This window comes from Salvia miltiorrhiza, chromosome 2 (genome assembly GCF_028751815.1).
Source record: "Salvia miltiorrhiza cultivar Shanhuang (shh) chromosome 2, IMPLAD_Smil_shh, whole genome shotgun sequence".
Classification (NCBI taxonomy): Eukaryota; Viridiplantae; Streptophyta; class Magnoliopsida; order Lamiales; family Lamiaceae; genus Salvia; species Salvia miltiorrhiza.
The window spans coordinates 69,873,295-69,895,990 of record NC_080388.1 but is presented as its reverse complement, the minus strand read 5'-3'; the positions used below and the strand labels follow the sequence as shown (position 1 = coordinate 69,895,990).

General features: G+C 38.1%; 3 protein-coding genes across 4 annotated transcripts; 1 reads left to right on the top strand and 2 right to left on the bottom strand.

The window, feature by feature from the left end:
* Positions 1-182: 182 nt before the first annotated feature.
* Positions 183-3,856, bottom strand: LOC131008721 (ankyrin repeat domain-containing protein EMB506, chloroplastic-like). Of its 2 annotated transcripts, none has more exons than XM_057935737.1 (8): positions 3,565-3,856; positions 3,048-3,454; positions 2,250-2,329; positions 2,033-2,131; positions 1,859-1,957; positions 1,674-1,772; positions 1,504-1,602; positions 183-490 (listed from the first exon to the last, which is right to left on the bottom strand). In XM_057935737.1, exons 2-8 carry the CDS (start codon positions 3,427-3,429, stop codon positions 386-388), a joined length of 963 nt encoding a protein of 320 aa, XP_057791720.1. In that variant the 5' UTR covers positions 3,430-3,454; positions 3,565-3,856; the 3' UTR covers positions 183-385. The 2 variants fall into 2 exon arrangements, with proteins under 2 accessions (XP_057791720.1, XP_057791721.1); XM_057935738.1 differs by having other exon boundaries at positions 1,698-1,772; positions 3,565-3,781.
* A 4,002-nt stretch (positions 3,857-7,858) lies between these two features.
* Positions 7,859-15,314, top strand: LOC131008739 (uncharacterized). Its single transcript, XM_057935770.1, has 5 exons — positions 7,859-8,077; positions 13,059-13,344; positions 13,947-14,090; positions 14,165-14,370; positions 14,864-15,314. The coding sequence occupies exons 2-5, from the start codon at positions 13,103-13,105 to the stop codon at positions 15,016-15,018; spliced, it is 747 nt and encodes a 248-aa protein (XP_057791753.1). The 5' UTR covers positions 7,859-8,077; positions 13,059-13,102; the 3' UTR covers positions 15,019-15,314.
* Positions 15,315-16,886: 1,572 nt separating this feature from the next.
* On the bottom strand, positions 16,887-19,557 carry LOC131008677 (xyloglucan glycosyltransferase 4). Its single transcript, XM_057935653.1, has 4 exons — positions 18,628-19,557; positions 18,242-18,550; positions 17,760-18,164; positions 16,887-17,681 (listed from the first exon to the last, which is right to left on the bottom strand). Exons 1-4 carry the CDS (start codon positions 19,258-19,260, stop codon positions 17,049-17,051), a joined length of 1,980 nt encoding a protein of 659 aa, XP_057791636.1. The 5' UTR covers positions 19,261-19,557; the 3' UTR covers positions 16,887-17,048.
* Between the last annotated feature and the right edge of the window lie 3,139 nt (positions 19,558-22,696).

Here is a 22,696-nt window from a genome sequence, read left to right as displayed (position 1 = left end):
TCCACCCACAATAAATTTAATCATTTTGTTCCACTTATCATCTTATCCAACTAGTGCATTCATTCATCAAAATGATATAAGTATTTATTATAGATCTTGACGATTAAAAGATTGAAAATACTTATCCGTTTTTATTTTATTTTATATTATATATATAATACACTCATTGAGCATTTTTCTGATTTCTTTTTCTTTCTACATACGATCACATCCTATCATATATATTATTTTTCATAGTATAATAATTCCAACAATGAGACAACAATCTATTACATAAAAAAATCTAAAAAAAAAAAAAACTCATGTTTCGCGTGCTTGTGCACCAACAATGCATGGCCCCATCTTGCACACTCAAATTCTCAAATGTGGCACAAGCCTTGACATCTCAGAAGCTTCTGGTAGCAGCAACTTGTTTCAACATTTTGGCAAGATCGTACGTCTTAAACTCTTTACCGTAGCATAAGCTCAGATCAAGGGGTGTCTTCCCATCCTGCACAAGATTATAGATCAACTGTCGAATAAACACCAAATACTACTTCCTCCATCCCCAAAAATTCTACTCTTATTATCAGTTTCATTCATCTACGAAAATTGTAGTCTTTCCTGTTTCAAAAATTATACTCCCTCCGTCCCGCTCCAAATGTCTTCTTTCTTTTGGGCACGGAGATTAAGAAATGTGTGTAAAGTAAATAAAGTGGGTATAAAGTAGATAAAGTGGGTTGGTGGAAATTGCTTCAATATTAAGTATAGAGAGATAGTGGATTGCCAAAAAAGGTATGGGACATTTGGAGTGGGACGTCCCATTATGGAAAGTGGGACATTTGAAGTGGGACGGAGGGAGTATCTTATATTCTAAATCTCATCCATACTCAATATTTACAAAAAAAATCAAATCATTTAACACATCAACTTTAGTGGGCCTCTTTCTCCGCTTAACTTTGATGATTCATTTCTCCACTTTAAACGCATCTCTCAATCATATATTAAAGCTTGTGCTCTCTAAACCACACTACAATTTTTATAGACGCAGGGAATAGTATTTATAGTTTTTGTCCCAAACTTTCAGCGTTTTTAAAAAAATGTTATATATTCACTTCAAAAACCCTCAGCTTTGGAAAAAAAAATTGATTTATGCCCCGCCTTACAAAATTTGGCGACTCAACGATGAGTAGTGAATTCTTAGGTGGATTCCTAGGATTTAAGGTTTTTTCTGCAATTTTATATTGAATAATGCAGATTCTGGCGAGGCGATTGATTATTCTTTCACTTGATTTTGTAAATCGGAACATAAATCAAACTTTTTCCAAAGTTCAAGATTTTTGAAGTAAAAAACTAAGTTGATATCATTTTCAAAGAAACGCTTAAAGACTATGATCAATCCTAGAATTCACCAACACTATTTATGATCAGCAAGGCAGTTAATTTTCTTACAATGAGGAAATTAGACATTGCATTGTCCTATTAAGATTATGGAGAATTGGAAACTGAGAACCCCGAGATTACCTTGTTTCTCCTGTTTATGTCAGCGCCATTAACTAACAAGATCTTCGCTATATATCTGTTTCTCGTTTGCATGGCTACGTGCAACGGCGTCCATCCTTCCTGAAAGCGGAAAAAAGAAGAAGATGAACTCAAATCGGTCGTGAATTGAACAAATTCATCGCAGCACTCACTTCATCAGCAGCATTCACATCAACCTTGTATTTCATCAACAATTTCACGGTTTGCATCGCCCCTACTTGAACAGCATAATGAAGGGGAGTCACACCATCCTGTACAAGATCCGAGAAAGGCCTTGAAAATCAACGACACAAGGGACCTCTTCAAAGATCCCAGACACACAGTTCTGAATATATACCTGATCGCGTGCTTCAGGATTTGCTCCTTTCCTCAAGAGATGACTAATGACGGCCTCTCTCTTCCCAATAACTGCTAAATGCAGCGCAGTCGACCCATCCTGACCAACCAAGTTCTTCCGTTCATACAAATGCACGAACCAAGCAAGAACTGATGTGGAAATACAAGTACCTACCTTATCAGCTAGCTCAATGTCATACCCCTTCTCGAGCAGGCCGTCCATGAATTTTATCTGTCCAGCTAGGGCAAAGGTATGGATAGGTTTCCATTTCTCCTGCGCCACACAACGTGATCAAGAACCTACTATGGAGCCAGCAATGGAAAGTAACTAAAAAGGGAGTTTTCTTTGGCGACCTAACATATAATTATAGAAAAATATTACTCCAATCTACCGTTGATAGTATCTCTAGGTTAGGAGCTTCGTTCTGATCCAGAATTGCTCTTTCCTCCGGCCTCAACATGTGATTAACATCTGCAATTCACAAAGGGGTTTACTTTTGAAGATTAGCTTTAATAGTTAATATAGTATGACTAATCCATTGTTTACTAAGATGAATTGAAACTTTAGGATATATCCAAATCTTTAATAGTAATTTTTTTCATTTGAGTCGATTTTGCTTCATTCATATCTCATTGAAAGGATAGGGTTGGAGAAATCTTAGTAAAAAGGATAAAAATATTCAATCATGTATTCATCAATCATGAATAGTGAACGCGCCAAAAGGGGGAAAATATTACTACTATGTTAAGCATTCAATTTGACTTCTTTTGCTCATCTGTAAAAAGCATTAGCAAAAAATCAATAAAAGTCAGGGATAATAGCGCTTAAATACACGAACTTTCATTCAATCTTGGTTTTGTGCATGAACTGAAATTCTACTTCCAAATACACGAACTTTTAGTTGTTATGATTTTTCACAGTTCATTGCCCCTGAATAAATGCTGAGGTGGACGCTTGAAATGTCTACATATCTTAAATGGTTCATATACTAAACGATATAGTTGGATGTTTATGTCACTTCAACTAGTCATAATGGCGTTAATTCGTCGAAAATTGATAACCAAAACAATTGAAAAGTTCATGCATTTAGAGGGGGAACTTTTTGTTCGCAAAAGCAAAATTACGCAAAAGTTCGTGTATTTGGACACAATTAGCCCCTAAAAGTAATGCGATGCTCCAAATCACATACCTCTAACAAGACTTTCCTCGTACTGTTTCACAGACAAGGCGTCGGCATTAACAACAACCTTATCATTCCCATTAGCCTCCCAATCACTTCTATAATCCAAGTCATCCTCGTCTTCTTCCTCTTCCTCTTCCTCTTCCTCTTCTTCCTCGTAATCACTGTCATCACTCCCATCGTCAGGGTCTTCCCACGAGCCTTTTGCAGCGGCGCATGCCCTTCTTTTCCAACACCTTAATGCGAGACGAAGAGGAAAACTGTTGCTCCCTCTATTTGAGCACGTGATCGCTCCACGGCGGCCACCAGAAGAGGGCCATGCTTCTCTGGCTGCAGCTCCCCATTGTTGCTCCGGACAGAGCACCATCGCGTTGCTCAACGACACCAACATTCTGCAACCGCTATTGATTCTTCACCTGCCAAAATACTACCTTTTTAAAGGAAGAATGACGAACGGGTTCGGTGGCGCATTTTGTCGAACAGTTAGTGTGCGGGAATTCAACATAAAGATACATAGGAGGTATACCTTGATGACCAATGACTTCCAGCTCTGGGAGAAGATAATTAAGAACGAAAATGGGGGGATTTCGCAGAAATCGAGTGGATTTTAGGTGGAAATTTGAATTTGTCTGTGAGCAGTAATCAATGGTTGCGTAATTCGAATCTCTATTGAAGGCCGCTTCCTGTTCTATCCAAACCAGCGCTCGGGCCAAGATTCTTTCTGCCAAAACATAAATAAAAAATCAGAATTCTATTTATTGTATATTTTTAATTTAGGAAGTGTATTAGTTCAAGACTTATGTAGATTTTAAAAGTCTGTGGATTTTAAAAGTCTATAGAATTCTCACGATTCTTCGTGATTTTGAATGAATTCTTGGTCGGATTTTTAATGAATTAGCAAGAATTTGTCGTGATTTTCTCGAAGTTGAAATCCACAAAGCCAGCGGGTGTGGAGACCTCGCGAGCGCTGCAGGCCCCGCGAGCCAAAAATGTTATATTCCTTGGGTTGTATATGAAAAATGTCATACTTTATAAGCTTAAGCATTTTATGCCCAAATTATGTGAAGTACCTATTTTACCATTTTAAGTTGATGATTTTGCTTGGTCTTTTGTGAAAAGTCTTATATATTTGACCGATTATATGTACTCTTAACTAATAGCTATCAAATAGTTGACTTTTATGATTGATAGTTGTCCGATCATCTGTACTCTTGACTGATAAATATCAAATCGTTGACTTTTATGATTGATAGTTGTCAAATCGATCAACAAATAAGATCAAATGTGTAAGACTTTCACAAAAAATCAAACAAATTCATCAAAATCATAGAGTATTTAAAGAATATGACACAAAATACTTATGTTTATAAAAGATGACATTTTTCATATTTTCACTCTTTAATTTATGTGAGTGTATTGTAACAGGGATAAAAGACATATTTTTTTGTTGTAGTGTCATGTTGAGAATGAAAAATAAGAGATTTGCAATAAAATTGTGAATAAATTAATTAACTAATTAAATGATATTTTTCATTTGAATTAACTAAAGGATTTTTAGTGGGGTAATATTCAAGAGTAAAAAAATACACATTTTTATAAAACTTATCAAACTAACAAAAAATACATGCTATTTCAAAATAAAGATAATATATTATTTATAAAAAAAAATTAATCTCCATAACCCCATTACTTAAATTTAAATTCAGCAAAATGAATAGAGTCTCGAAGTGCATACGTGATATGTCTTCATTTTTTCTAGGGGTGGGAATTTCGGGATCGGGTAATCGGGTACCCGATACCCGACCCGAAAAAATCGGGTATCGGGTACCCTATACCCGAAAAATTCGGGATCGGGGTCGGGGTCGGGTATTTAGGGTGTGAAAAAATCGGGTATCGGGTATACCCGAATTACCCGATTTTTTAATTAATATATTTTAAATTACTCCCAATCCCAGCCCACTGCCGGCCCGTTCCCATTTCAAAGTAACCCCCAGCCCACTTAATCCCCAATCCCAGCCCACTTAATCCCCAATCCTAGCCCTAAGTAACCCCCCCTCCCCCTTCCTGCCGCCGCCGCCCCCACTCCAGCCGCCCCAGCCGCGACCTCGCCCAGTCGCCCAACAGTCCAAGCTAGGGATGTCAATGCAGCCCGAAACCCGTGGGCCGACCCGAATAACCCGACAAAATTAGAGGGTTAGGGTTGGAAAATCACAACCCGATTACAAATCGGGCTAATCGGGCTAGCCCGTTCGGGCTGTCGGGTTGAAGCGGGCCAGCCCGGCGGGTTGTCGGGCCAGCCCGTCGGGCTATCGAATTTTAAAAAAAAAAAAATTAAAATTGAAATATTATGATTTTAGCTTTAGGGTTTGCTTTGGTTTTGAATTTCACGCTTCAGCACAGCAGCGCGCCTCCAAGGTTCCTCCAACTCCAAGTTTCCAACTCCACGCCATTCCACCGTTCCACCGTTCACCGGCATCGCGCGCCTGTCGTTCGCCTCTGCGCGTCTCTGCAGGCTGCAACAGCGTTCGCCTCTGCTGCTCTGCATCTGTCGTGATTCTCTCCGATTTCCCGAGCTCCTCGCAGAGAGATCTCGTTCACGGCAGTCGGCACCACCAGGCACCAGCCGCACCAGGTCCGGCAGACCGCCACCACTCCGGCCGCCGGCTTCTGAGTTCTGAACCTGCTCGCCATCACCATCAATCATTCATAACTCATAAGTAATCTCTTCATCCTTATGCAGTATTATTCATCCTTAGTCCTTAATATTTATTCATAGATTATTTACTCAATTTTTTTTTTCTATTTCGGATGAGTTTGAATTAGCAGTCCATTTTTTTGCCCTTCGATTAGGCCTACTAATTTTGGCAGTGGCCTCATATATTCATAATATGGTGTCGTTTTGTATGAGATGAGTGGACTTGCAACATTATTATAGATTTATAGGTAGTTTCTTGAGTTGAAATATTTATGCATGAAACGAAGGAGATGTAATTGTGTTCTGCTGAGCTCTTCCATTCTATAATTCTCAATGGGGATCAAGTAAATGTAACTTGGATAAATGCTGAACACTTCCTCTTGTATAAATTCAATGAGGTTTTAAATACATTTAACATGGATAGATAGCTAAAGTGAATGAGTATGTGCTCGATATTCCGTGTGGTGTGTGCATTTGTATGTTGTATATTTGGTCTGGTGCGGTGGGGGAGATGGTTGGGGTGGTAAGTGTTTGTATGGTCTTCTGAGCTTCTCATTTAAGTGTGAGACCTGTTCATATTTTTAGGCATACAAAAGATCATATATTTGATAATTTAGATTTCGGTATTTTAATTTATGTCGTAATCTTGAATATTTTATATTTTTGCATTTCATGCTTGGCTATATAATTTATATATTTAATATTTATGTATATTTTATACATTATACATTAGATCATTAAGAATAATGTAATACAAATGATAATTTTATTTTTACACCTTTAAAACCTCCAACCCGATGGGCTAGCCCGAAACCCGAACGTTTAGGGTTAGGGTTGGTGATTTACAACCCGAAAAAACCTTCAACCCGATTAGCCCGCACCCGATTAACCCGGAACCCGATAGGGCTAGCCCGAAAACCCGATGGGCTGGCCCGATTGACATCCCTAGTCCAAGCCCTAATTCCTTCTTTCACATCTCACGCTGAAGAGATCTGCTCGACTCTCTCTCTCATTCTCGCCTCTTTCTCCCTCAACGCTCATACGCAGAGCATCCCTCCTCTGAACTCCGGCGACAGCCGCCACCACCATGGTAGCCGCCGCCTCCCGACACCCCTCTCCCTCTGTGCTCGTTTTCCTGCCCCCCTGTTCACCGATCCGGCGGCCGCAACAGGCCGACCTAGCCTCCCTGAAACCACCGACTCCTTCGTCCTTCCGGATAAAGCAGCCAAGCCACCATCACCGGTACCCTCAACTCTCTCTCTCTCCCTCTGTGTCTCTCACCTTCACACCGGAAACAGGACACACGCACCACACAAGAGGATCCGCGTGCCTCTCTTCCCAAGTACCAGTCTTGACCGGGTAATTTCGGGTACCCGAATACCTGTCTCGGGTACCCGAGTCGGGTATTAGGGTACCCGATTTCAAATTCGGGGTGTTCGGGTAGTGGGTTTAGGGTATTTTCGGGTTCGGGTAGGGTACCCGAACCCGACCCGATTCCCAGCCCTAATTTTTTCCATGATTGAAAAAAAATAAAAAATAAAATTAATAAGCATTTTATCAATTGAGTTGCGCTGGGTTCTTAAATAAATGGTACATTTCGTTGTCAAATAAATTGTGCGGGTTATTCCCACTCTTATTAGTTAAGATTATGTTTATCAATAATAAGTTTAACTATTCAAACAATCAACCTTTCTAATATTCAATTAATTGTTCGATTTTCCACCTCATTAATATTTCTATCTACTCAATCACACTATTCAATCACATTCTGATAATACAAAGTTCATGTATTTATAAATAGATTTTAATATTTAGGTACAAAATTTAAAAATAGAAAAAATTCGAGTATTTACAAACCTACCTCATTTATCAATCATCACTGCACCTGTCTAATCATAATAATTTATAATTTATTATTGATAATAAATTGTAATAAAATAAATTGAAATAACAAAAAAATGCATAAAAACTCAAAAACTTACAAATCTAAGAATAGAAAATAAATATTCTAAAAAAATAGGAAATAAATTAATGTATCTTGGGTCTTGGGTTGGGCATTTCCTGAGCAGCCATTTCAAAAGAGAAAAAAGAATTTTAATTGGGCCGTTTCATATGTTTAAATTGGCTTTGGTCCCCTCCCCCCATTCACGCGGTCCGCTCCAAACCAGACGGCAGACACCACCGCTCCACGCAGCCGGCGCCTCCACTCGCGGCGAGCACGTCCGCCAGCTGCCCACGACGCAGCCGGCGCCTCCACTTCTACATGCCCATTTATATAATCTAGATTAACACTGTTATTTTATACTATTATTATAGATTATAGATGATAAATGTTCTGAAAAACTAATGGAAGGCGCGTTTCTACTGCTGCGCGTATTACTGTTGGCTACATGCATATTATGCATGCGTATCTTTTTGCTTTAGTTGTATCTGCCATATGTCTTCTTCTTATTTGCTTATTGCTTTTACTTGACTCGTGTTGTGCTATATAAATAGCACGAGATCTGTAAGTTTTGATAACCTTTTTCTCAAGAAATAAATGGCACTCTCTCTACTGCTTTCCTCTTAGCTCACCTTCCTCATACTCTTTTATATTTCCACGAATTTTACATGGTATCAGAGCACTGGTTTAGATCCTTTTAATGACGAAATCACGACGAGTTCCGTGGAATGTTATAGCTAATGAAGAAGCGGGAGATCAACCACCACTGAAGGAAGATCTACACAAATCTGACGATCGTCGCGACAAACATCGATCTCCCATGGATCTGAAGCAGATCGAGGAGATTTTACAGCTGCATAATGCGGATCATCCAGGAATGCAGCTGGTTTCAGCTCAGTTAACTGGCAACAACTTCCTCAACTGGAGCCGATCTATTAAGCGCGCTCTAGGAGCTAAGAGTAAACTGGAATTGCTCGATGGTACGTTGTTAGAACCTGATTTTGATTCTCCTTATTATAAGGCTTGGGTTAAGGCGGATTATATGGTCTCCTCTTGGATTATAAACTCTATTTCGAAAGAACTTGTGAATGCGTTTGTTCACATTGAAAATTCGAGGAAACTTTGGGATGCCTTGAATCAAAGGTTTGGGAGAAGCAACGGTCCTAAGATTTACAGGTTGCAAAGAGAAATAGGAAGTTACACGCAGGGGAATCAAAGTGTACTTGTCTATTTTAACAATTTAACTGCTCTATGGGATGAGCTAGATATGTTGTTGCCTCCGTTAACTTGTGTATGTGGAACTCGCGAAGCAGGGATGAATAGAGAGGAAAATCAGAGATTGATGCAGTTTCTCTTAGGTCTTAATGATTCATTCGAGAGTGCGAGAGGACAGATTCTATTCTTAGATCCACTGCCGAATGTCAATAAGGCGTACTCCATGGTCTTGCAGATAGAAGATCAAAAGCTCACTGTAGAGAGTTTTTGTGATCCACATGCTTTTCAAACTGCTGCACTTGCTAAGCAAGTCAATCAGAAGGGAAAGGAATCGGCTAACTATTCTAAACAACAACAGTCATACAAACCGAGAAGGAGCAAGGAGGAAAGGCAGAAGTTATATTGCACACACTGTGACCGCAACGGTCATGAGGAATCTGAATGTTTCAAGCTACACGGTTTCCCCGATTGGTATAAAAAGTTAAAGGAAAGCCGGCCTAAAACACGAGTCAATTGTGCAGAGGTTTCATCTGAAGGGGATACAGGGGAGTATAGCAAAGCAGCTGATGACACTAACACTTCTCTTGTGAAGCTAATACAATCAGAGATTACTAAATGTGTTGGTAGCCTAGTCACACAGGGCACTAATGGATCTCTGAAGAACGATGTTCATATGGTACAAGGAAGTGTGCAGAATGAATCAGAATTTCAAGGCCATTATGCTTTCAGTGTGTTAAATGGGGATTCACAAGATGTGTGGGTGTTAGACTCTGGTGCTAGCACACACATCTGCTGTAATTCAAAGCTTATGAGTGTTATACATAGGCTGCACCGAAAGCAAGATATCCATCTGCCGGATGGAAGTGTTAAGGAGGTGACTCATATGGGAGAAGCTACTATAGCTGAGAATCTGGTTCTCAAAGGAGTACTGTATGCTCCCAATTTCACTCATAACCTGATTTCTGTTGCTAAGCTGACAAAAGATAATGGAGCCAAATGTCTGTTCCTCAATACACATTGTTTAATACAAAGGATTGAGAATGATCATATTCTTGCTATGGGGAGGTTGTTCAAAAACTTGTATTTGATAGAAGGGATGATGGCTGATTCTGCTCTTGCCATAAATCAGAATCGAAGGAGTGTTGAACAGTGGCATGCTGAGCTAGGACATCCTTCAACTGGAGTCATGAAGCACATTCCATTCATTGCTGACATGATTAATGAGGACACAAAAACTAAGCTAAGGCAATGTGAGGTATGCATCAAGTCTAAACAAACTAGAGATTCATTTCCTGTGTTGCATAGGAGATCACATGAATTGTTTGAAATTATACATGCTGATGTGTGGGGGCCATATAGTGATGATAATGTTTGTAATGCGAGGTTTATGCTCACACTTGTTGAAGACCACAGTAGACTAACATGGATCTATTTACTGAGTTCTAAAGGTCTAGTATGTTCAACATTGAGAACACACATTAGGATGATACAGAATCAATTTGGCAAGACTATTAAAAACCTGAGAACAGATAATGGGACTGAATTTGTCAATAGGGAGCTGAGTGCTATGCTTTCTGAATTTGGTATTCATCACCAGAGAACTTGTGTTTACACACCACAACAAAATGGAGTTGTGGAGCGCAAACATCGAACTCTCTTACAGATTGCAAGGGCATTAATGTTTGACAGCAATTTACCTACATCTTTTTGGCCTTTTTCTCTATTAACTGCTACATGGTTATTGAATCGCCTACCTAGCAAAGTTATTGATTGGGAAGCTCCATTCTCTGTTATGTATAATAAGACAGTTGATATTACTCTCTTGCAGCCGTTTGGATGTTTGGCTTATGCAGTGGATTTGTCACCAACTAGAAAGAAATTTGACTCCAGAGGCATCAAGTGCATTTTTCTTGGATATGCAATGAATAACAAGGGATACTTGTTATATGATCTGGCAGAAAACAAAGTTCTCACCTGGAGAGATGTCAAGTTTTTACCTGATACCTATCCCTATGTATCCTCCTCACAACCTTCTCCTATATATCCATCATATCCTCCACCTCTCTATAATGATGAGCCACTCACCATATTACCCTCTGAGTTGCCTTCTACTATACCCACAGCTATATCTACCTCATTCTCACCTACTTGTGCATCATCAACTACTGATAATAATTCATCACCAGTTTCTGCCCCTTCTATTAATCAAACACCCTCAACTGATTCTGTACCGGATGTTGGGAATGGGGCTAGCAAGAGAGCTCGCCGCCCACCATCTTGGATGAAAGACTATGTTGGAAACATTACATCAAACATAGCTGTCTTACCTTCTTTCTCAGAAACCCTTACACCACATACTTTTCCTTATGTAACATCTCCCATTCTAGATCCACACTATACAGCTTTTCTTGTGAATTACATGCACTGGAGTCAAATGATACTTGGATTCTTACTGCACTACCTCAGGGGAAGAGAGCAATTGGATCGAAGTGGGTTTATAAGGTTAAATTGAATGCAGATGGCACTGTGGAACGCTATAAAGCGCGTTTGGTTGCCAAGGGTTACAACCAAGAGTATGGTGTTGACTACACAGAGGTATTCTCACCGGTTGCCAAACTCGTTACTGTGAGATTTCTGCTTGCAATTGCTACGTGCCAAGCATGGCATATACATCAAATTGATGTTAATAATGCATTCTTGCATGGATTCTTACATGATGAAATATATATGCAGCCTCCTCAAGGATATGATAAGGCACGGCCTGGACAAGTATGCAAATTGGTCAAAAGCCTATACGGGCTGAAACAAGCTTCTAGGGAGTGGAATGCTGAGTTCTGCCGCCACCTGTTCAGCTTTGGTTTCACTCAATCTCATTCAGACCACTGCTTATTTGTTAAGGGAACAGGTGATTGCTTTATTTGCCTCTTGGTTTATGTGGATGATGTCCTTATTGTAGGACCTAACCTTGATCTTATCACAGAGTTGAAGGAATTTCTACACTCTACTTTTACTATTAAGGATTTGGGTGTTGCTAAATATTTCTTGGGCATGGAGATAGCACGAGGAGAGTCTGGTACTTGCCTCAATCAGAGGAAGTATATACTTGATTTGGTCGATTCTGCAGGACTTCTTGGTTGCAAGTCAGTAGCTACTCCTTTACCTCTGAATTGTAAATTAGCTCATAATGACTCTCCTGGTTATGCTGAGCCTGATGCATATCGCAGGTTGGTTGGGCGCTTACTTTATCTCAACCTTACTAGACCCGATATCACCTACGCTGTTCAGCAGCTCAGCCAATTTGTGGGCTCTCCAACTGAGGATCATTGGGGAGCAGCTATACATGTTCTCAAGTATCTAAAGGGGTGTCCTTCCCTTGGTCCCTTTTACCCATCTACTGGTGAACATACTCTCACGACTTATAGCGATGCAGATTGGGGGTCTTGTATTGATACGCGTCGCTCTCTTACTGGTTATTGTGTCTTCTTTGGCGGATCCTTAGTTTCTTGGCGTTGCAAGAAGCAAGCTACTGTCTCTGCTTCCTCTGCCGAAGCCGAATATCGGGCTCTCAGTATTACAGTTCGTGAATTGACTTGGCTGTCCCATTTGTGTGCTGAGTTTCATGTGCAGCTCCCACTGCCCTTACCTCTTTATTGTGACAACCAAGCTGCGATTCACATCACCAAGAATCAAGTTTTTCATGAGCGCACGAAGCACTTGGAAATAGACTGCCATCTTGTTCGCGAGAAATACCAAGAGGGTTTTCTGATTCCCCTGCATATTTCCACTACCACGCAGCTTGCTGATTTGTTCACCAAGTCTCTTGCTGGACCTCGTTTCCGAACCTTGATGTCCAAGCTTGGAATGGTGGATCTTCACCATGTCCAGCTTGAGGGGGGTAATGGAAGGCGCGTTTCTACTGCTGCGCGTATTACTGTTGGCTACATGCATATTATGCATGCGTATCTTTTTGCTTTAGTTGTATCTGCCATATGTCTTCTTCTTATTTGCTTATTGCTTTTACTTGACTCGTGTTGTGCTATATAAATAGCACGAGATCTGTAAGTTGTGATAACCTTTTTCTCAAGAAATAAATGGCACTCTCTCTACTGCTTTCCTCTTAGCTCACCTTCCTCCTACTCTTTTATATTTCCACGAATTTTACAAAAACGGTGAGGGAATAAAGTGAGCGGGGAGTTGCGAAGATCCACATCAATGGCGGATTACCATTTTGTGTACAAGGATTTGGAAGGGGCTTCCACGCAATGGGACGATATTCAGAGGAAACTCGGAAATCTACCGGAGAAGGCACCGGTATTCAAGCCGCCGTCTTTCACCCCGGCCGAGGACGAGGATTCCAAGCCCAAGAATAGGACCTGGATCGATGGCAAAACTGAGGAGGAGCTTGAAGATCTCGAAGATGATCTCGACGATGATCGCTTCCTCGAGGAGTACAGGTATTGAATGCATTTCCAAAATTCGGTATTGCCCCTAATTTAAGATGATTGAAATGTAGCTTTGATGTTTTTTGGTAAGGGAATTGATTGTAATTTCTAAACTACAATTAATTCCAATTGGTGAATAAATACATGAATTTTCAGAATTTACCGCAAATTAAGATCCCAGCGAAATCAAAACAGAATTTTTAGAAACCCTATCCCAATTTTAGAAATCCTAGCACCACGTCTAAAAATTTCAATAAGGCGAGTTTCGAGTTGGCCACAATCTTGATTTTGGGTAAATTTTAAAATTCCTAAAAGTTTGCATATTTATTCACCATCTTTATACAATATGGGAAAAACTGAAATTTGCAAATGGTTATGAATTTACAGCTAATTAAGCCATTCATTTATGTCTTTTGTCTTTTTTGATGAAGCTTGTCGAAGTAGGATGACGATAGACTAGATTGTGTGTTATACTTGGATTTACTGTTCTTTGCTTTCACTAACAACTCCGATGGCGTTATGCCTTTGAAATCAAATAAATTACTCCATTCACTTCTTTCATTTCATCAAGACAATGAGCAGCTATAAGTGTTCTTTCATTTTAATTGTGATAGGAAGAAAAGGTTGGTTGAGATGAGGGAAGCAGCTAAGATAGCAAAGTTTGGTTCCGTGATTCCAATTTCAGGATCTGATTTTGTCCGTGAAGTTTCACAAGCTCCTCAAGACGTTTGGGTTGTCGTGTTGCTCTACAAAGATGGGTAATTAGTACTAGTTGTCGACAGCAGTAATGCTCATGTCTTGATTGTTCTAATTCCTGAGTGCTTTTATACAGATTCCCAGAGTGCAGGGTGCTTTTGCAATGTCTTGAAGATTTGGCGAAAAGATACCCTGCAACAAAGTTCGTCAAAATTATATCAACGGAGTGCATTCCCAACTATCCTGATCGTAATCTTCCCACTATTCTGGTGTACAATAATAGTGCTGTTAAGGCAACTCACGTGGGGATACATAGTTTTGGGCGGAGGTGCACTTCTGAAAGTATGTCATCTCTTACTGACACTCACTTATGTTTTACTTGTTAGCCATCTTTCGTTGCGGCACATATGAGTTTCTTTCCCCCACAGTTTTAGCAGTTCATCTTGCATGTAGGCATCATTTTGACATGGATAAATAACTGGTTGGACATCTCAGTTTTTCGAAACATCTGTGAAATAAAAACTGTACACGAAGACTGTCTTAGTACATTGAAACAATGTAAAAGTGTATAAAATTAGTAACAAGGATATTGTGTTGGATGCCCCACATTAGAGTGTAAGCAATCACTTCCCAAAAGTTTACTCTTGAGCACATTATATGCTGTAATGTAGTTGTGTGATGATCTTAAGTAGATGCTATAAGCAGTTGTCCATTCAGTTCATAAGTTTGCCAGTTATTCTATGTTGAGTAACCCTGTTTATGATTACATTACATGCCACTTGACTGCAGCATTTGACATGCATAATGGATTTTGTTGAACATTATCTATCTTCAGGTGTAGCCTTAGTTCTGTGTCAGTCGGATCCCGTGCTCAATGACGGGCATGGTGGAGAGCAATCGAGAGATGCTGTTCTTGACGGGGTGAGGAAGAAGTTTCTGGAGAGGGTTGTTAGAGAGCGCGAAGATGATGATGGATCTTCAAGTGATTGACTTACCATCTTTAAAGTCATAGTAGGTAAATGTTTAAAAAAAGAGGCATGCGCTCCATTGCATGGTAAGCCAAGACTTATACTACTGTCGAGATAGAATTAGTCTGAGATTACCCTAGATTAATTTTGTCATAGAGGGTAAGCCGACTCGTAATCTTTTCATATATAAGTTAGTAATACACGAGAATTTTAAGAGTAATAGTAGTTGGTAAGATTATGTACAAAAAAAAGTGAGAATTTTATAAACTAATTTTTCCATATACATAAAATATATGTGAACGTATTACGTTTAAATAATTTATGTCAATGCTTGCACGTGAAATATTTTATTCCTTTAAATTAAAAATATACGTGAGTGGAATGTTAAAAAAATTACATGAATTTTTCAAAAAATATGTTCATTAAAAGTGTTATGTATATGTTTGCGCATGAAATATTTTATTTGTTTAAATTTTTAAAATATATGTGATTATGCGATCTTTAAACTTTAAAATAGTTATAAAAAATAATATATGTATATTAAGAAGTTTAAAAATAAATTACTCAAAATTATAAAATTTAAAAATGTTTCACTCGCCCGAAAAATTCTTGCATTAATCATATACAAAAACAAAGCCAACTCAAATGTTTCACAATGCAGGAAAGGCATAACACAAAAACATAAAATAAATCATAGTAAGAAATACACTTGAAATAATGGCTCAAGTGGGGGGGGGGGGGGAAGACTATTCAAATTTCAAATAAAAGTTGCTCTTAGAAAAGATCCTGACATAGTGACATCAATGATTAAACAAATTGGTAAAAAAAAAAAGTAAATTGTGAAATGTGATTTAGAACAGGTGTTTGGGCGAGAAAAATTTAGAAGACTAATATTAAATATTCAATAATCTAATTATTTTTGCTAATTACTACTATAATAAATTAATTAAAATCTAATAAATTCCAACTCTTATATAAATTAGACCTAGCACATAACACAAGACATCAAACAAAACCTTAGGTTGCGTTTATTTTGATGGATAAATTTATCCATGGAAATGATGGATAACAAAAATTTATGCCTTTAAATGTCTCATTTCTTTTCCAACATTTGACACAAAAATATTTTTCCTTCCTTATTTTCACTTCAAGGGTGGATAATATTATCCCTCCATTTTTTGGTGTGATAATATTATCCACCCTTGAAGTGAAAATAAGGAAGGAAAAATGCTCTTGTGTCAAATGTTGGAAAAGAAATGAGACATTTTAAGGCATAAATTTTTGTTATTCATTCTTTTTCATGGATAAATTTATCCATCAAAGTAAACGCAGCCTTAGTGAAAGATAATCTAACTAACTTGAAGAGATTGTATCCTATTGATACAGTCTTGAGAAGATTTCTTAGGTTGGTCTAAAAAAAACAAAGATTCTATAGGTTGTTTTAGCTAAAAAAATCCTAACTAAATAACATTGGAGCCTAGCTTAGCCTAATAGAATCAAACAATAACAGTTCAGGTTAAAAATACAAAATAAAAGACAACAATCCTAAAACTTTAACATCGTTGCACCGTTGCATTTTTTCTTTTAATTAGTTGGATAATTATAAAGACTATTCAAATTTCACAATGCAACATGATTCCCATATTTTTCAGTCCATCAAGTCAACTAACTAAGTTGATCCAAATAATTGATACCGACACTGATATAACTCCTTGTCTTGCTCCCACATAAGCCACCCATATTTCATTACTCATTTATCCAAATAATTAATATGCCATAACCACACTACTCTCACAACTTCCATTTGATATTCATCTCCAATTTAAATTTACATAAACCCACTACTTGTACATTCTCATAAAACAAAAATGGATCTAGGAAAGCAAGATAGGAATGAAAATCCCAACTTAGAAACTGTATATCAATATTCCCAAACACTGGTATCATACAATTAAAAGAATCGTATCTATATCTTTGCTAAAACTATGATTAAAAAAAAATCCAGTTCAAAAGTGACTTATTTAGAACTGGGAAAAGTATAAGCATGATGATTCAACTAAGCTGCTCCCCAATCAAATCCATACCAACAATGAAGAAAGACATCCCTTGAAACAGCAAGTAATAGAAATGAATCCCATGAGCAGACAACAAGCTTCTTGCTGCTGCAGTGAGCAGAAGGCAAGCAAGTGCAAGCTCCTTCCTATAAATCCTGTTCCTCCTCTTCTTCACAAGCTGGTGCTCGTTTAGTTTCCCCAGCATCTCTAGCCCGGATTCAGACGGTCTGCGTTGGATCTTCTCCTCCGTCTGACTCTTACATTCCCTCTCAGCGAGGCTCAGCAGGTCCGACTCTGATGCCCTCCCGGTTTTCTTTGTCACCACCCACTCGTACGCGCTCCCCAATTGGAACAGCCCCGAGATCATGGCATTGAATTTTGTGACAGACATTGTGTTCTCGAAGAGTAGGTATGGCACGAGGAAGGGGAAGGATCTTGGCGCGGGCAGGATGTTGAGGATCGACATGATGATGGGCACGTAGCAGATCACCCAAGCCGGCAGCTCAGCCTCGGGTATGAACATGGTTAGTGGCAGTATGATGCAGAAGAGCGTGAATGAGTAGAAAGGGAGCACAAGCTTCCTCAGCAGAAAGAATAGGAAGATCAAATTGGCCTTCTTCCACCAAGATATCTGCAACAATATGTAGACATCATTAGCATCTTGCAATGAAACTATGAAAGCATTGAATCATCACAACATTTACATTACCTTGGAAGTTAAGATTGCAGGGAGGCATAGCCTGAAGAGCTGCATGGGCCCGGAATGCCAACGGTGCTGCTGCTTCTTATAGGCCTCGTACGACTCCGGGAGCTCACAGAGCACCCTGACGTCGTTGAGGAACACGAATTTCCATCCGTGCAAGTGAGCTCGGACAGCTATGTCCATGTCCTCGACAGTTGTCCGTTCAAGCCAGCCGCCAGAGTCCTCCAAGGCCTTGATCCTCCACACCCCGGCAGTCCCATTGAAGCCGAAGAAATTGAGGAAATAGCCATTGACTTGCTGCTCCACCTCGAAATGGAAGCATAGGTTGATGTTCTGGAGCCTCGTCAGCAAATTCTCGTCCTTGTTCACGAACGACCAACGCGCCTGAACAAGCCCTATATCAGGCTTCCCCTGAAACAACCCATCAATTTAATAACACATCTTTGCACAACGATGAGGTGCCAAATGCCAAACTTGGTGAGCATTACCTTAAAATGGGGCAGTGTTAGTTTGAGGAAGTCAGGGTTGGGCTGGAAGTCTGCATCAAATATCACAACGAATTCGTAGTCCTTCACATAGTCGCAGGCCATGGCGGATTTGAGGTTGCCGGCTTTGTAACCGCTCCTCAGAAACCGGTGCCTGTAAACTACATTCACCCCTTTCTCCCTCCACGACACCACTTCATCCCTTATCAGATGCTGCAGCAGCTCATCGTCCGAATCATCCAGCACCTGCACGAGAAACCGGTCCTTGGGCCAGTCCAGTTGGCAAGCAGCGCCAATTGACTGCTCATACACCTTCGCGCAGAAACAAAAATATAAATTACTTATACTTTTTAAACAAAGACATGAATGATCACATGCATTCAGCTTACCTCTTTCTCATTGCACATAGGAATCTGAACAAGAACCATGGGATGAAAACTTGCTCCATCATCCTCCACATCACTCTGCCTCACCTTCCTGAACTTAATCCAGAAGCAGCCCAAGCACTGCAAGAGGCGATCCAACGACTGGATCACGAAGAGGACGAGGCAGAATCTCGAGAGAGCAACAACCAGAGGAGCAACATAGTCCGTTCTCGAACTCATCCAAGACATGTAGCACCACTGCACAAGGCTGTCAACCTCCCATGAATGTGGAATGCTCAAATCCCAATCCTTGAAATAGGCAAAGATTTCCACCACCAGGGCCATCACTGAGAGTGCAAGGAATGCCTTGATGAACATGTACAATCTGCCTCTGTACCTCGGATCCTCCGGATCCGAGGAGGCCACGCGCCTCTTGATCGACCCGAGAACTGCCCACGAGCTCGTTGCCGCCCGTGGAATGCAAGCTAGGATCCTCTGCAGTTTGAGCAGAAGCACCCAACTGAACTGCTTGGGGCTTGCGGCTTTCTGTTTTTCATGGAATCTTGTTGATTCAAGATTCATGTCGTTCATGTTTATCAGAGAGATGTTGTCGGGGCGATCAAGTGTGACTACCACACTACTTGCTGCCATTGCCATGTACAAAGCAACGATTAAAGATAGCCCAAATTTAGGAATCTGCACCCATTATATTCTAGTTTTATGTACATATACTGAAATCTGTTGGAACTGAGCTATGAGTTTCCACACGCAGACACAAACATTTGACATCAAGAGTGATATATGACGTTGAATGAAAAGTTTGAATATAGAAGAGAGGATTGTTCAATCAAAAAATTCTGTTGTTTTAACCATTTTTATCGTTTTCTAACAACCAATTGTATTTCCTAGGTGGTAAGACAGCGCACCACTCATATAGTGTCGGTCACAGATTAACTGACTTTCTTTTCACAACTATTTACAGCCAAACTTTTATTCTTAATCCCTTCGTTCGTGCAAGATAGAGAACAATACAGGGTGACGTGGAATTCAAAATAAGTATTGATTTTTTTTTTTAGTAAATGAAATAAAATCGTTTTGATTAGAACAGTGCCAAGTTAAATTTTCAAAGGTTGTGCATAAAATTAAAATGCGCCAAAGTTTGTGAATTTCTGCAGCAATAACATTTTATCATTCTCTTCAACTTGTTTGTAGACGGAGTTTGATTTATTTCACTAAAATTTTTGTGGGACAGAGAATGTAGTTAACTAGAGGTTGATTAGGGTTTAATTATAATTTATTAATTCTGAAATATGTATTATTTAAACCTCTAATTAGGATTTTAATTTTAAAAATTAAATTTTAATTAAAATTTATTAATTGCAATTAAGATATGATTATAAAATACATGATGCATCCAAATGCACTGGAGTACAACCTCTATAAGTACAGTATGTATAATAATTTTCTAGAACAAGCTAGATAGTATATTATATTAATCACACAATATTTGCTCCTCAGATGAAACCTTTTCACCAAAAAGCATTGTGTATTTGTATGTTGTGAAGTCAACATCAACATGGAGTAATAACGAATTAGATAAAATCAAACTTCAACGAGTTGGAATAAGAAATTGCACAGGTGTATGTAGTTAATCACACGAACAAATAAAAGAGAATATTTGTATGAATTATATCATCAGTAATTTTTTATTTTTTATTTTCAAATCTATGATATTGAGTTTCTGCCGACTCGGAGCTGTACAATCTTGAGCATTTGCACGCTTCCACAAATTAGTGGCTCTAAAAAGTTAGAAAAAACATCATGTAATATTATTTTAAAAAATCGCCATGGTTGATTAGTCATATCATGATCCAATCAATTAAAGCTATTACCAATTGTAACTAATGACATTCTTTATCTTTGTATTATTATGAGTGATGATTGAGCTTCGATTTTCGAATTGTCCGTTACCAACTAAAATAAAAATAAAAAGTGTATCTAATCGACTTCAACTTCAACTTCATAGCTTAATTTTAGAGCATATGCCATTATTGTTATATCATCTCAAAGGTAGGTACAATAAATGCTAGCTTTTCAACTCAATTTATTTGTAAATGAGAGTATACGAACTCACCCAATTATATCATTCAAAAACAAGAACTTTAAAATCAGTAAAATAAAAATTGTTTCATAAGATTCATGTATCTTATTTTGATGATGTTATGCACATGGTCTAGTAACGCCAAAATCTTGGGAACTAGTTCAATCAAATCCCAGAAAACTTGAGAAGAGATAGGATCACAATGTTTTGGTGTTGGATAAAAAAAAATTATATATACAGATTACAGTCTATACAAATTATCCATCCAATTTTTAAAATTATTGTAGAGAACATGCAAAAAAAAACACAACCTTGAGAAAATTCACAATTTTTATAAAACGGTAATAGCTTGTAAGTTATCGAACTTTGGTCATATTATTTTGCACACTACATCAAGATTAATTACGTACGTAAATTTATACTTTTAATCCATTCTAAGTTTACGACTAAGATCGATTTACTTCTAAATTGATGCTGACATGGCATGTTATATAAATTTGCTATCCAAATCATGCACACCAAGACACTAAAGTTTTGTAAATGATTACTAAATTGTGAGAACATATTTAGATGATTTTCAGACCATCATGTTAGCATTAGCTGGAAGTATGAATTTATATTAATATGAGAATCAAAATTGACTAAATTCATAATTATTTTTAAATTCAATAATTTACAACCTTTTTATATTGAATATATTATGTCATAATATATGTAGCTGGAAATTCACACACAATGTTGTGTTCCGCTTGATGACTTTTTAATTATATTTTGAATCATACACGATGGAAAAGCGAAATGGGGGATTGGTGTTTGATTTTTATTCTTATTTTTCCAAAAATTGATTAAATTAATATTTCACTAATTAAAGATGGTGGGTGCATGTATTTCCCTTCGTAATGACCCTTTTTCTAGAAAAAGGACACTGAATGATTGGTTTTTGATAGTTAGTGATTTATCAGCAATTCTATCGAAAATAACTAACTATCAAGAAAGTGTATTGACAAATTCGTAATTATTTAATTTGAAAGAAATTAAACCAAAAGTAGTTCTTCCCCTAGAGATGGAAAGATGTAACATTGTTAATGGTTTACGTGTTGCAACTTTTAATGCATTATTATAATTAAGTTGGCGATGTCGACCAATCTCCAATTCTGCACGCCATGATTCATGTCAACATGTACTCGTCTTCATTTTACTAAAAAAATTACATCCATAATAATGAGCCTTTTTTTAATGAATTTATGTGTCTTTTAATTTAATCATAATTTTATGTGTTTATATATATATATAGAGAGAAAGGTTAAACAGAGAATGTTAAATATTTAGAGAATAGAGAATTCGTGAAACAAAAACGAACAGATGTATAAATTTGATGAACAAATCAATATACCGCATGAACATCAATTTGCCCCTGGTTCGAATCCTGCTGGTGGCGAGTTTTTCTATTTTTTTACCAAGTACGCCTGTTCGTTAGTTATATTGATCTGTTCGTAAAATGTATAGATTTGTTCAAAATAAAATATATAATAATTCTTTGTTTAACTTGACCATATATATATATATATATATATATATATATATATGGTGCGGTTATAGTGAGAACCACAATTATCGTGAGAACATAAGAACCAATAAAATTACTGCATCTGCTATACAAATTAATGCATCCGCTATTAAATTTAATGCATCCGAAAAAAATAATTTTTTTGCTCCCTTCAGGATTTGAACCCAGCACCTGCATCCATCCACCAAGATGATGCATCCACCGTAGATCTTGATGATCGAATGACTTAAAATGGTTCTCCGTTCTTATTTTATTAGTGGTTCTTATTTGAACCTCTCCCTATATATATATATATATATATAGGGTATTAGCTTAGGAAAAAGGGAAATTTATGTTAAAACATTTTTTTCTCGGAAAAGAATCAAGTACCTTCACACCTTCATCGGTAATGTATGTTATGTTTTTACACGATTTTCAATTTTGAG

Coding starts and splice junctions, on each gene's coding strand:
- LOC131008677 (XM_057935653.1), bottom strand. CDS start 19,260: ATGGCAATGGCAGCAAGTAGTGTGGTAGTCACACTTGATCGCCCCGAC. Junction 18,165..18,241: donor TAACACTGCCCCATTTTAAG/GTAATGCTCACC, acceptor GGGTTGTTTCAG/GGGAAGCCTGATATAGGGCT. Junction 17,682..17,759: donor CTGCAATCTTAACTTCCAAG/GTAATGTAAATG, acceptor ATATTGTTGCAG/ATATCTTGGTGGAAGAAGGC.
- LOC131008721 (XM_057935737.1), bottom strand. CDS start 3,429: ATGTTGGTGTCGTTGAGCAACGCGATGGTGCTCTGTCCGGAGCAACAA. Junction 2,330..3,047: donor CGAGGAAAGTCTTGTTAGAG/GTATGTGATTTG, acceptor TGTGAATTGCAG/ATGTTAATCACATGTTGAGG. Junction 1,603..1,673: donor ATGTGAATGCTGCTGATGAA/GTGAGTGCTGCG, acceptor TTCCGCTTTCAG/GAAGGATGGACGCCGTTGCA.
- LOC131008739 (XM_057935770.1), top strand. CDS start 13,103: ATGGCGGATTACCATTTTGTGTACAAGGATTTGGAAGGGGCTTCCACG. Junction 13,345..13,946: donor CGCTTCCTCGAGGAGTACAG/GTATTGAATGCA, acceptor TAATTGTGATAG/GAAGAAAAGGTTGGTTGAGA. Junction 14,091..14,164: donor GTGTTGCTCTACAAAGATGG/GTAATTAGTACT, acceptor GCTTTTATACAG/ATTCCCAGAGTGCAGGGTGC.